At 34.1% G+C, this 13974-nt stretch overlaps 1 protein-coding gene across 9 annotated transcripts in view; it reads left to right on the top strand.

Annotated features, from left to right (window-relative positions):
• Positions 1-13974, top strand: part of Akap9 (A-kinase anchoring protein 9) — a 163484-nt gene that overhangs the window by 125067 nt on the left and 24443 nt on the right. For all 9 annotated transcript variants that reach the window (XM_063242911.1, XM_063242921.1, XM_063242902.1 and 6 more), the window contains 9 exons: positions 2937-3113; positions 3805-3909; positions 7287-7439; positions 7881-8060; positions 9157-10230; positions 11584-11721; positions 12407-12895; positions 13412-13463; positions 13562-13680. In XM_063242911.1, coding sequence (XP_063098981.1) covers positions 2937-3113; positions 3805-3909; positions 7287-7439; positions 7881-8060; positions 9157-10230; positions 11584-11721; positions 12407-12895; positions 13412-13463; positions 13562-13680 — 2487 coding nt within the window. The remainder of the gene's footprint in view (positions 1-2936; positions 3114-3804; positions 3910-7286; positions 7440-7880; positions 8061-9156; positions 10231-11583; positions 11722-12406; positions 12896-13411; positions 13464-13561; positions 13681-13974) is intronic.

The following is a 13974-nucleotide window of genomic DNA, read 5'->3' as shown; positions in this document are numbered from 1 at the left end:
AAAAGAGCAATATAGTTAATCAGAGCAAAGCATAACAGTGATAACAATATTTGCCTTCAAAGAGATGGTAGAAGAAAATGCCCCCTATTTGCATATGGTCAACCTCCCAAGAGATGCTCAGACTTCTGGCTCCCATTTACTAATCAGGGGATGGGATGGGGTGGAATGTTTGATTCTCAGCCCACGTGTTGGTAGGCTCATGGCTGCTTACCAGGGAAGTGAGTGGGTTGCTTTATTTCCCAGCACCCTAAGTTCCAACATAGCATAGATCTCGAGACACTAGCTGGTTCTCTCCCTGGGGCAGCCACCACTTGCTGGAGCCATGGCTGCTTACCAGGGAGGTGAGCGGGTTACTTTGTTTCCCAGTGCCCTAAGTTCCAACGTGGCGTGGATCTTGGGAGACGCTGGCTGGTTCTATCCCTGGGGCTGCCACCACTTGCTGGAGCTACAGCTGCTTACCAGGAAAGGATGTTTTCATTTTTATTAAAAAAAAAAAAAAAGGACCTGATGCTCACAGGGCACTGTTCAGCCTTAGTTTACCAGCCATTTCTAAGTTCATCATACTTGAATTTTCTACGTCATTTGTTTTCTGTTCTTTTAGCACAAAAATCTGCTTGCTGTTTGTATAGATAAGTTTATTGATGTCTTGTGCCATGAAGTGATTTATTTAGTACTTTGACTCTTTAGCTTTCAAATTTAGAATGTAGTTCTTACAGTATTTTATTAAACAACTAGACACATTATGAATAACTAAATGTGCTGTATAAATTCTTTGTGCTTTCAAGTACTGTATTTAGTTTAAATGCATTGCTGGCCCATAATTAGTGGTGAAAATTACATTTTGTTATACTCCTAATCATATGGTCTGCTTTTATTTGAACTCTTAATCAGCTAACTGGTTTATCCACTTTATTATAAATGTCATTGTAAAATAAAACAAAGATTAATAGCCACAAGCTCTAGAAATAAATATACTGCCAAATGTCAATCCATTTCACAGACAAGAAAAAGAAAGTTCGGAAGAAAAGATTTTAGTAAGTGACTAGATTGAAAGGTACCACAACTAGGTGATTATCAAATAACTAAGGAAACTTAAAATACACGTTCTGGAAACCACCCTTTAGAGTCTAACTCATTAAGTCTGGAATTGTATAAAAACTTTTGGATAAGTCAGCCTTGGTGATACTGGCTGGGAAGTTAGTTGCAGAATTAATGAGAGGCCAACATTGCACTCTACAGAAGAACGAAATGAGGTCTCAGGTCAGAATAACTAGAATGTGTTCCAGAATTGCGGACAGGTTAGTTTCTACTTCTGATTCTGTAAAAGGCTTCAGTACATTCAAAGATGCTAACAATCTCTCACTTATTGATAAGGAAACCTCCATTAAAGTTTCTCAAGGCAATAATATTTTAGGTATTTCACTTAGAGTTATTATGTGAAAGAAAAGTTAATGAGACAAAAACTCAGTTCCACTTAATCTCCTCTACATTAAAATACTAAAACTACCATGTATTTTTACCTGAGGACCTTGATGTATTTATTAATATATTTTAATGAAATAATTCTAAGCTAACTGTTCTCAAAGCCATTGCAAAAACCAAAGAAATAAATGCAACATGTAACTTTTCCAAAAACAAATCTGGTGTGTATCTGTGAGTCAGTTAGTTTCATGAATAATAGCACTTCTCTCTTCACAATACTAAATTAGCACTCTTTGTAGGAGAAAAAAATAAGGTTGAGATTTGAACTTAAGTATGATAGCTGTATAACAAAATAAGTGAGATACTGGTAAAAAAAAATAGAATTCTTTACTTACCAGTTGAATGGTATGTGCATGGGGAAGAATGACTATAAATTGCTAATAGTGGCTGGTGATGACAAAGAGATTGTTTCTCAAGTGAGGCAGTCCCAGTTTGGATCATACTTTTGCTGTTTACTAAGTATATGACAATGATCAAATCACATACTCTCTCAAATGTCTTGTTTATTCATTTCTAAAATGAAACATAGTAGTTCACCATATTGTATGTATTTCCTTCCTTTTTTTATGACCTTACTCTAAATGTAGGTCAACCTAAAGTTTCTCCTCAGTAGGTTTATTACCATCATCCTTAAACCTGTAATTATTGTTATGCGTGCATTTTTTTAAATTTTAAGGAATAACTGTCATTGTTGGATAATTTCCTCCAAATAGTCCACCAAAGTAAGATAGTGTTCCTTTATTTCTTACTACATCATGTCTTTTTTATTCTTTTATTTCCTCACTTGTTCAGAACTAATTTCATAAATGGTCTTAAGCTTTCCTGTGGTTTTTCTGTCACATTGCCACTGATCTGAACGGTCCTGCCTTAAGCCATAAGTCTTGAGTCACTTCATCATTAGATCTCAGATAGAAAAGCCAACACCATAAAGACATTTAGGGGATACTTACAGAGTGCCCAGGTCCTTTTCCCCACCTATCTTCATTCTGGCCTAGTGAAATATATAGATGAAAAAACCTTTGCAAATAGCTGTTGTCAAAACGAAATCTATAAAAGTTATTTTTTAAAGATTGTCTTGCCTCACGTAAGAGTAAGTCAGAAAGTATTATGCAGTTTTGTCTCCTTTTAGGTCACTAGGTCTTCGAGTAGTTTTGCCATTGGATAATTTGTTACTCAAAATATATTTTTCCCCTTTCCTAGCTGGAGAAAGGTCTTGGTCTTAAGAGATAGAATATTTGAAGAAAGGATTGAGTAGAATATATTACCTTTTTACTAGTGCCACCTAGTTTTATCAATTTAGAAAAATGTCACCTTGGTTAGAGATAATTTTTCTATTCTAATCAAAAATGAAATTAGTGTAGTATTTAAAAGTCATCTTTATGAAATGAAAATAGATGTGTTTTATAGCTGTGAACATCCTAAAAATTTATACTTTTTGCTTAATGTATTTTCAGGTTGAACAGTTAACAAATAATCTGAAAGAAAAAACAGACAAATGCAGTGAGCTTTTGCTGTCGAAAGAGCAGCTTCAAAGAGATGTACAAGAGCGGAATGAAGAAATTGAAAAGCTAGAGTTCAGAGTACGAGAACTGGAGCAGGCATTACTCGTCAGTGCAGATACTTTTCAAAAGGTATGACGTTTATTTGAGCTAACTTTATCAAATGTTTTAGTAAAGATTACTCTTATACAAGCATTGGGTCTTTAAAATAAAAAATTGTGTTGACATGCTATAATGTATGTATCTTTACGTCTTTGTTGATCTCATAACCTGTTTTTAAATTTCCAAGTGTTGCCTGTGTTCTTCAATCTTGATAAAAGAAAGTTTAAGTATTTCCCAGAAGAATTAATTACTTACCTTTTAACCATCAATGATCATTAAATGAAAAATGGACTTCAGTTTAGGCTGATATTTTTCTCCAAATTAAGAAGTAATGAAATCCATCTCTATTATTCTGCAGAAGCAAAATCAAAAAAAAAAAAAAAAAAGAAAGAAAGAAAGAAAGAAATGTTAGCAGAAGGCTGGTTGCATATGGGAGATCGCTTTCATTTCATTTGTATTTTCAAAAGTTCCTGTTCAAAAGTTCAAAAGTTCCTGTTCAGATTAATGGAAAATGCATTCAAGTTTGAATATATGTAACTTTTATTATTTGTCAATGTAGATTTTCTCCTTCTAAATAGAATACAGAATACAGAGATTTTCTCCTTCTAAATAGATACAGAATTGCTACTTGTCCAAACGTCCCACACACGTGCGTGCGCAAACACAATAGAAAACCAGGACTAAATCTCTAAATATTGAGAAAATTCTTATGTATTTAAAGGTAGAAGACAGAAGACAACTTGAAGCTGTAGAAGCTAAAGCAGAATTATCTCTAGAAGTACAGCTGCAGGCTGAGCGAGATGCTATAGACAGAAAGGAAAAAGAGGTAAGGAGTTATTTTCTAATGACAAAGTGTGGTTTGAATAATTTTAAATCACTTACCTTGAAAATACCATTTCAGTAGAATGAAGTTTATGACCTAAAAGCTATGCTCAAGCTGTTTCTCAATTCTTGTGTAAATTGACCTTAATAGTAGTAGACCTATGAACAAATAAGTCAATGTAAGGAAGACATGTTCCAAGTGGAGAGGATATGGAATGTGAAGGCTTTAAAGAAGGAACCTAAAGAGAAAAAAAAAATCAGCAGATAATGATTGAATGAAGAGGAGAGTGGTGATGTGCAAGATCAAAAGTTAGTACCTCTCTTTGAGTTAATGCTGCTCCACTGTGGGTTCCTTCAGTTGTTTTCAAAACTATTGGTCTAGGAGATTTATAGTGCTATTTTACAACATAGAAAGCATGTTTTTTAAGGGTTTTGGAGTGTTCATTTGGAGTTTGTTTTTTGAGATAGGGTTTTATTATGTGCTAATGTCTGGTGCCATTGGAGATAGTGGTTGCCACAGATGAGGGTGAGCCCAGTGGAAAAAATGCTATAGACAGCTCATAGAGGACAAGGACGCTGCTAAGCATCCTCCAGTGTACAGAGCAAGCCGTTGTTACAAAGAGCTATCCACAGCATTGCAATAGTACTGAGATGAAGAAACACTCATGCTAGTAAGGAAAATAGGTCTCGGTTTACAGGCTTATCTCTGTTACTGGTTTTGACATTGCATTTCTCAGTATACCCCAGGCTGGTTAGGTGAAAGAGTACCACCAACCCCAGCTTTGTTCTTAAAACAAAAGGTAAATAATAAAGTAACCAAGGTTTGATCTAACTCAGTGGTACAACATTCATTTAGCATGTACAGAACTGTGGGTTTGATTCTCTTTGTTAAGCTTCCAGAACAGTAATAATAAAGTAACAGTACAGATTTCTCCTGTGATTTGCAAAGCTCCATCCCTTCCAAAAGAAAAAAAAAGAACTCATCTGGGCATGGTGATACATATCTGTAGTCTCAGCTGTTCCAAAGGCTGAGGCAGAAAAAATGGTTGAGCTCAGGAAATACCATAGGCAACATAGCAGGATCTCATCTCATTTTTTAAACATTTATTGCATTCTTATTACATGTAACACATTTTTCCTAGCTGTAAAACTAACACCAGGCTTCAAGGAATCTGCTGTGTGATTAAGGAGACATAGTTACATTTGAAAGAGATAAAACATTTAACAAGTAAAACGTAAACAGGTGCAAATTAATCTGAATAGCCTAATATAATAGATAAAGAAGATTAAAACACATTTAAACATTTATATTGTCCTTCTTGAGGGTGGTTATGGGCTCTCAATAATGAGAAAGGCTGGGACTGAAACTAGAGTCTGGTTTCAGAAGAAGAAAGAATATTCCTTAATACCATTTTGGAGGTTAAAATTTCTAAGGTGATAACTCAGATTCAGTTAGTTAAAAATGTTAGTGCTATACACCTCTTCAGTGTGTACACGAATCACCTGGAGACTTTGTGAATGTGCTGATCTTTAGTAGCATGGAATTCTGCACAGGCTTTCACATGATGTGACCAGAGATGACCAGTGATGACCTTCATGTAGCAAGGCTTTAGATCACAGAGCTAAGAATCTGACTACTAAGTATGTATCCAAGAAAGATACTAAACATCATGTGATGTAGTGTAGCAGTTTTGAACCTAAGTAAACACAGATGTGCTGACTTTATAATGTCTCCTCATCAAAAGTATTTGTAGAAGGTAGAAATAGATATAAATACTGTTAGATAACTTTAAAGAAACTATAATTACCATACTTTTCAGCAAACTAACATGATAATTCTATGTGCACAGCCACTAAATGTATTTGTCTATAGAATTTAATACCAGCATTAGAGAAAAAAAAGGTTAAATGTCTTAGACAGTAGTTACTAGAATCAGGATAAGTGATAGTGTAGAATGGAAGGCTTCAGAGGTAAAAACTTCCCAAGTTCTAAAAGCAGCTTCACCACATACTGAGGCCCAGTTACTCCTCCTCTTTATGACTCCTTTTCTCACCTCCAAAAGGAGAATAATCAGAACAGATCTCTTAACCATGATTATTACAGAATTATAAAAAATAATACACACAGAGCACTTTGTATAGTGTGTAGCAGGAAATTGTAAGTGATGGCTAGTAGTATCAATAGCATTTCTGTTTAAGAAGTATTAATCCAAGTTTTAAGTAGAATGAAGCAGTGACACAGTTCTAATTATGTAATATGTCACTGTGTAAGCAGCACATGCCTGTTTTTAGCTTCCAAGGCACTAAAGGATTTGTCAACTACTCTGAGCCAGCTGCCACTAACACTACTCCTGTATCTTAGGTTGCTTTTAATGCAGCAGTTTTTATCTTCAAATGAATGCAGTTTGGAAATCTATTCATTAAATATTTGTTAAGTAACTACAAAGCAGTAAGCTTAAATGTTACCGTCCTTGGTGAAATCTGTTTTTTAAAATAGAATAATAACTAGCTCAATATTTATCATTAGATTCAGTTTCTATGTCAAAGATGTTGTTTTTCCATTATTACTAACCATCCATTTTCAGAAATTAACTAAATTTCTATTGTCCTACCTATAGAAGCTAATTTTCTCCTAAAACTGTATTAACTTACCCTGCGGCAGTGATGGTGATGAACCTTTTAGAGCTTTCAGTGAGGCAGACAGCCTGCTGCAGCAAGTGTGCCTTAAGTTCATTACTGCTGTTCTAGGGCTTTTATAATTCAGACCAAAGAGCCTCTTGGTCTTAGTGTTTACCTCTACACCCTTCTCCTTAGGCAAACCACCAAGCAATCAGTCCCTTCAGGTAGATAAGTAGACATTTATAGACTAAAATGAGCTAGTCTTACTAAAATAACCAAATGAATTTTTTAAAAAGTTTTTTGGTAGCAACTAAATTTAATATAAATTTAAGGTGTAGCATATGGACTACTTCCTGCCTTTACCCTTCTGTGTTAATGCAGTTTCTTAGGTAACAAAAGGCTCTGTGTGGCATTCCTTCAGATCTCCTCTCTGCTTTGGGCAAGATAACTTTAAGAATGTGTGGGTGGAGCCACGTGTGATGGCTCAATCATGTAATCCCAGCACTTGGGAGTCTGAGGCAGGAGAATCCTGAGGAGTTCAAAGGCCAGTCTGGACTACATAATGAGACTGTCTCAAAAAAAAATAGAGGATGTAGTTGAGCATGTCTAGAACTGTGTAGTTCAGCTGGTTTAGAAAACCACTTTCATGTATTCCCATTTACATGTTTTAAGCATATGTATTTTGTAAACCTAAGCACTCTTTATCCTATCTTGACAAAACATTTATATAAACTTTTCTCTCAATAATTTTTGGCATTAAAGATCACAAACTTAGAAGAGCAATTAGAGCAGTTTAGAGAAGAACTAGAAAATAAGAATGAAGAAGTTCAGCAACTACATATGCAATTAGAAATACAGAAAAAGGAATCCACTACCCGCCTACAAGAACTTCAACAAGAGAACAAATTATTTAAGGTAATTAATTTAGAAAAGATTTTGTCTATATGTAATTCATAATTTCACTTCTATGGAGCCTTAATAAACATTTACCAAATTCAGCTGCTAAAAAATACTAGAGGAACATTAGCAGGCAAATGGATTTGCATGGAACTTACTTTTTGCTGAACCAAATCATTTAAATTTGTCAAAAATAAAAAATTGTGTGATTTTTTAATTAAAATTTTTGAAGAATTACGTACTATATAATTTTCATTTGTACATTATAAGTACTAATATTTTCATTTGTACCTTATTGATGATACATTTTTTTGTGAGTTAAAGATGTTCTGGAAATTACAGTGTAATTAATAGTGTACAGTGTAATTACTATAGTCCTTGTTGTCTTGTTACTTTATTGAGATGTTTGTTTATTCACTTTTATTTGCCTCTTCACTTATTATATTCATTTGTCTCTAGGATGAAATGGAGAAACTGAGACATTCCATGAAGGAATCTGATGATGTTTCTACTCAGGACCAACATGTGTTATTTGGAAAATTTGCTCAAATAATACAAGAAAAAGATGTAGAAATTGATCAATTAAATGAACAAATTATACAACTTCAGCAACAGCTTAAACTTACAACAGATAACAAGGTATACGCATTTATAATTGGTTATTATCCAAAATTAGTATGAGCTGTCATTTTGAAGGGCGCAGTGGTGATAATTTTTACTTTCTCACTGAATTTTTAAAAACAAATCTTAAATCTTATTTCTCTTTTACTCATTAATTTTAATATACATTAGCTTAAACTATATATTTTGTTAATTACTAATATTCTCAAAAGGTAGATTTAATATTTTTCAAGGAAGTTCTATGACTTATATTTCATCATATCCTAATCAAATCTGTGAAAAATTCTTCCCTTTAATGTGTATCACCTTTGGGTACCTTCTCTTTTAGACTTTATTCAGTACTTAATCCTTGAGCTGGATGTGTTGGTAAATTCCTGTTATCCCAACACTGAGAGGTTGAGGTAGGAGGATCACAAATTTAAACCCAGACTGAGCAATTTAGTGTATTAACAAGACCTGTCTCCAAAAAATAATATAGGCCCAAGGATGCAGCACAGTGGCACAGCACCTGCCTAGCAAGCATGAAGACTGGCCCGAGTTTGATTCCCCGTACCAAAAAAAAAAAACCGTAATGTAACATAACAGAGTAGAGATATGCTCAATGCAGAAGCTCTGGGTTTAATCTCCAGTACTTCAGGTAAAAACAAAACAAAACAAAAACCCCATCATTCTTTTCAATAGAATGTACTGACCATTTTTGCCTAATAAGAAACTAAATCCTAAAACTATAAATTGTATTTAACAGAACTTTCAGAAAGGAAGTTCTTAGTAATGTCCTAGTTTTACATGATAGTGATAGTGTTGATCTATATTGGAAGTAACACACTATGTCTGAGAAGCACAGTATATTGTTTTTGTTCTAGATCTTCTGTTTAAGCCAGGCATTGTGGCACATATCTGTAATCCCAGCACTTGCGAGGCTGAGGCAAAAGATCATCACAAATCCAAGGCCAATCTGAACTACAGTGAGACCCTGTCTCAACAACAAAACAAAATCATCTCTTTAAGATCCTGCCCTAAAATAAAGTACATTTTCTCTTGGGGGACGCCCCAAGGATCCATTTCCAAGATACAAATTCATACTACCATGTTTCTTTTTTTCATTAACTAATAGGTTATTGAAGAAAAAAATGAACTCATAAGGGATCTTGAAACTCAAATAGAATGTCTGTTGAGTGATCAAGAATGTGTGAAGAAAAACAGAGAAGAAGAAGTAGAGCAACTCAATGAACTGATTGAAAAACTTCAACAGGAATTGGCAAATATTGAACGGAAGACTTCAGTGTATGCTAATTCCCTTCCGGAGGAAGCAGACAGTTTAAAACATCAGTTGGATAAAGTTACAGCTGAAAAACTGGCTTTGGAACAGCAAGTAGAAACCACTAATGAAGAAATGGCCTTTACCAAAAATGTACTTAAGGAAACCAATTTTAAAATGAGTCAACTAACACAAGAATTGTGCAGCTTAAAGGAAGAATGTAAAATTAAGGGAAAAATGCAAAATGTACCAGAGAAAAGTGCTGCTCTGGCTCTAGATGACCTCAGCAAGGACAAACCTGAGCTGGAAGTAGTCTCTACTGAGGATGGTTTTAATCCCCTAGGGTATCAGATTGACCTCCAATCTTTTGAAGAAAGCACCACAGATTCCAGAAGTTTGGAAACAAAGTTGCTACAACTTGAGAGCTCTATTAGTACAAAAGACTTAGAACTTACCCAGTGTTATAAGCAAATAAAGGATATGCAAGAGCAAGGCCAATCTGAAACAGAAAACCTTCAAAAAAAGATCATAAACCTGCAGAAAATACTTGAGGAGAAAGTAGCTGCTGCTCTTGTGAGTCAGGCCCAGCTTGAGGCAGTCCAGGAATATGTGAAGTTCTATCGGGATAAGCAAACAGTTTCATCAGAGCGTGAAAGGACCAGTATACAGAATTTAGATCAAATAACGGAAAACAGGGTGGAATCAGATGTATCCAAATTAACCCTGAGAATATCAGAATTAGAAAGCCAGGTGGTTGCAATGCATAGTAGTTTGATTTCAGAAAAAAAACAAGTAGAAACAGCAGAGAAAAATGCTTTGGAAAAAGAAAGGAGACTGATAGAACTACAGAAGCTTTTAGAGGACAGTAAGAAAAAACAGGAAGGGAAAGAAAGTAAAACAAGCTCTCAAGGAGATTTTGAAGTTCTCAAGGTTAGTTTTGTATTTGATGTTTTTTTCACTTAAATATTTTGAGAAACTTTTTCCTCTGTTCATTATACTGACTCCTAATTTACTAAATTAAATATGGTGCTCTGTTTATACCTAGCAAATTGTACATAGCAGGATTTTATTAAAATATTATACCTAAAAGAAAAACTTTAGACAAACTAAAATTAACAGAATTTATTTGGGCAAAGAGTGATTCATGAATTATGCAACATTCAAGACCCAGAAGAGGTTCAGAAAATTTCTCTCTGCAACAGTGGCCAGTGAGTATAGACAGAACTTCCAATAATGTATGGAAGTGGCCTTACTGCTTACAACTAGGTCTGTTTTGAGTGTGATTTGATAAGTTGCTTACCTGTGATTAGTTGAAGCAGAGCTGCTCATGTTCACCTAAGACTTCGCTGTTTATTATAATCCTAGGTTAGGTTTTTGTTTATATGCTAGGTTTAATTGCAGGAATTTAAGATTACAGAGACAAGGCCAAATTAAACACCAGGTAGTGATATTATTACTAGAGTAATAGATACAAGCTATAGTTAATACTTTCAAACGGAACATTCCGTTAGCATAGTCATTAATTAGAACTGTCTAAAGAATAAAATCAGTTTATCAAATGTCCTTTAGGACTTCGTGTGGGTTTTCTCCTTCATTTCCCACTAATACATACATATCCCTTTTAGATAGTGAAAATACCAAAATGTGTTAGTATTCTACTGAATTAATGTGTTAGTATGACAAATGTTAGTTTTTACAAATTTTATGTCACCCTTCCTTAGCAGTTTGTGTTTGACCTGTGTGAATCTACTTAAGTAAAAATACGAAGTTGCAGTTATTTTTCACTGCGTAACAAATATGACAAGAACTTTTTTTTCAAATTCTCATATTATGAATTTACAATTTTGAGTTAAAATCTTACCTGAACACCAGATATATTGGAACTTTATAATTATATTAGTCATATAACAATAATCCTATTTACTAGGCTTTTTCTTGTAGTTGGACTACATTGCTTTGTAATAAGTATTATAATGCTAGTGACTTCCCATTTATATTTTCAAAGAATTATCTTAGTTATATCTGGTATCCTTTAAGGAAAGTGATACAAATAGGAAACTTTTGACTATAACAAAGAGTATTTTTATTAATAATTTATAAATTTTAACTACCATAAGATGATGGTTCCTAAAAAATTTCCATTTGTGAAAAAGAGCACTGATCTTTTCAGTGCCTTTCATCTGTAGACAGGCATTCCTGGAAAGGCTTCATTGTGTAAGTCCCTTGAACTTAGCTATATTTCTTTAAAATGATGTGTTTGTTGTATTTTCTACTGCCATTCAGATTCCTACTGAAGTAATTCATAGCAGTGAAGAAAGACTTTTTGATGAACTTGAGGCTTTTAGAGCTGAATCAGTGGCTACCAAGAAAGAACTTGCCAGTCACAAAGAGAAGGTGGAGAAACTTCAAGAAGAGCTTTTGGTAGGAAAAGAAACATAGTCTTAATTCATTTATTTTTGCCTATCTTAATTTCCTTCTATAAAAACAAACCCAGATCCATAATTTAAAAGCTACATAAAAAAGAAAGATTTTTATAGGTTTAATGAAAAATTTATTGTTATAATTTCCTTTACCAGTATTTCCTTGCTTGGTTTTCCTGAGGATCTTTTTTTAGGAGAACACTTTGATGTCTATCTAGTCCATTACCAAAAGAAGAAGACAGATATTAAAGAGAACCATAAATCTAACGGAACTAAAAGACAATTATTTCCTTTCTGGAATAATGGTAACATGACCATGTATACATATGGAAGTATATGTAGACCATGGGTGTTTCTGAAATGTGTTTTCCCTATTATTCTGAGACAGATAAATATATTGAACATGAGTTGTACTCTTCCTTTCCCCTTCTTGTTTTTTGTTTTTTATTCTTTTGTATTCTGTTTTGTTTTGTGAGACAGGGTCTCTGTGCAGTTCAGGCTGGCCTTGAGCTCACTTTGTATCCCAGGTTGGTCTCCAACTCACAATGATCCTTTTGCCTCAGCCTCCCTAGTGCTGGGATTACAGGCGTGAGCCACCACACTCAGCTTCCCCTTCTTTTAAAAAGGTCTACATTTTATTTACAAAAATTCTAACTCAATTCTTTTTATTGTTCTCATTGTTTTAGATAAAAGAAATAAATATAGCATCTCTTCAGAAAGATTTAAGCCAAGTCAGGGATCAACTCACAGGGGCAGAAGACAAATTATCCCACTTCATACGGAAAGGAGATAAGAGTGAGGTACAAGGAAACAGGGAGATCTGCATATGTGAGCCACTTCCCATTGAAGTGGGTGAAAGCTGCACATCCCAGACAGGGGGAGCCCTCACAGTGCATGGCAGCAGCCAGACTCTGCAGGTTCTGGTCAGAAATGTGGGAGTTCAGATTGATACGCAGAATGAATGTTCTTCGGAAGAAGTCACTGAAATAATCAGTCAGTTTACTGAGAAAATTGAGCAGATGCAAGAATTACATGCTGCCGAAATTTTGGATATGGAATCGAGACACATTTCAGAAACTGAGACTCTGAAGAGGGAGCATTATGTTGCTGTCCAGTTACTGACAGAGGAGTGTGGGACCTTGAAAGCAGTGATACAGTGTCTGAGATCTAAAGAGGTATGTGATTTCTTTACTTTTTCTTTTTTAGCATTCTATAATTTTTTTTCAAAATTCTATACTTTTATGTTTTTAAGAGCAATTTAAAAAGAAATATGGGAAGCACCTCCTTTTTTTTTTTGTCTTTTTCATTTTTATCGGTACCAGGGATTGAACTCACAACCTCCTGCTTGCAAGGCAAGTGCTTATGCCGCTGAGCTAAATCGCCAGCCCCAAGGAAAGCACCTCTTTTTCATGATACTATTCCAATTTTAAATCTTCCTGTTGTGTAGGGTTATATAATAAAAACCCTGTGTGGATTTGGAGCTTGTTATAATTCCTTAGTTCATGAATGTCTCTTTTTATTGTGATATCCAGGACAGAAAAAAATAATAAATTGTTATAAGCCATAGATAGTTTCATTTACTGTGACAAGTATGACAGATGAGCTGATTTCTTTCTTTTTTACAATTTATCTATTTTTTACTAAAGCAAACAAAACTTTTTATTTTGTTTTATTTTATTTTCTCTAATTAGGGATCATCAGTTCATACTAATACTTACCAAACTGGAGAAATATGTTCCAGTGGTAAGTGTTATACATTTCTTGACTAATTATAGTATTTATTTAAAATATTACTTTTGTTGAGGATGTGACCTTTTGTATAATATATGATTTTATTTTAGATTCTGCAGCAGACTGGGGTCATGGAATTTACCTTACACAAAGTCAGGGATTTGACACAGCATTAGAAGACAGAGAAGAAATTGAAAATTCCACAGATTTATTTCCAAAGAAAATAAAGGTAGTGAAAAATATTTTTTAAAAAACTTAGCTTATACTGTTTTTATATTGAGCATTATAGCATATTTAAATTACATAGTAAGATCTGCTCTGAAGAGAAAACTAGCTTGATCCTTGAGAATCTGTTTCACTTTGTTTTCATGTTTCATAGGTAATGAACTGCAGTATATTTCATAGTTATGGGTAAAAGATACTTTAATTTTTACTCCTGGTGTTTTTGTTTGTCAAAATTATTTTAAAACAGTCTAAAGGAATAGAGGTTTTCTCACACCATTTCCTTTGGTTATATCAGTGG

This window comes from Cavia porcellus, unplaced genomic scaffold (assembly GCF_034190915.1).
Source record: "Cavia porcellus strain 051 isolate PalLab524CR breed Dunkin Hartley unplaced genomic scaffold, mCavPor4.1 scaffold_2, whole genome shotgun sequence".
Lineage (NCBI taxonomy): Eukaryota > Metazoa > Chordata > Mammalia > Rodentia > Caviidae > Cavia > Cavia porcellus.
Note: the sequence above shows the minus strand (reverse complement) of the source record. Positions and strands in the feature narration are given on the sequence as shown.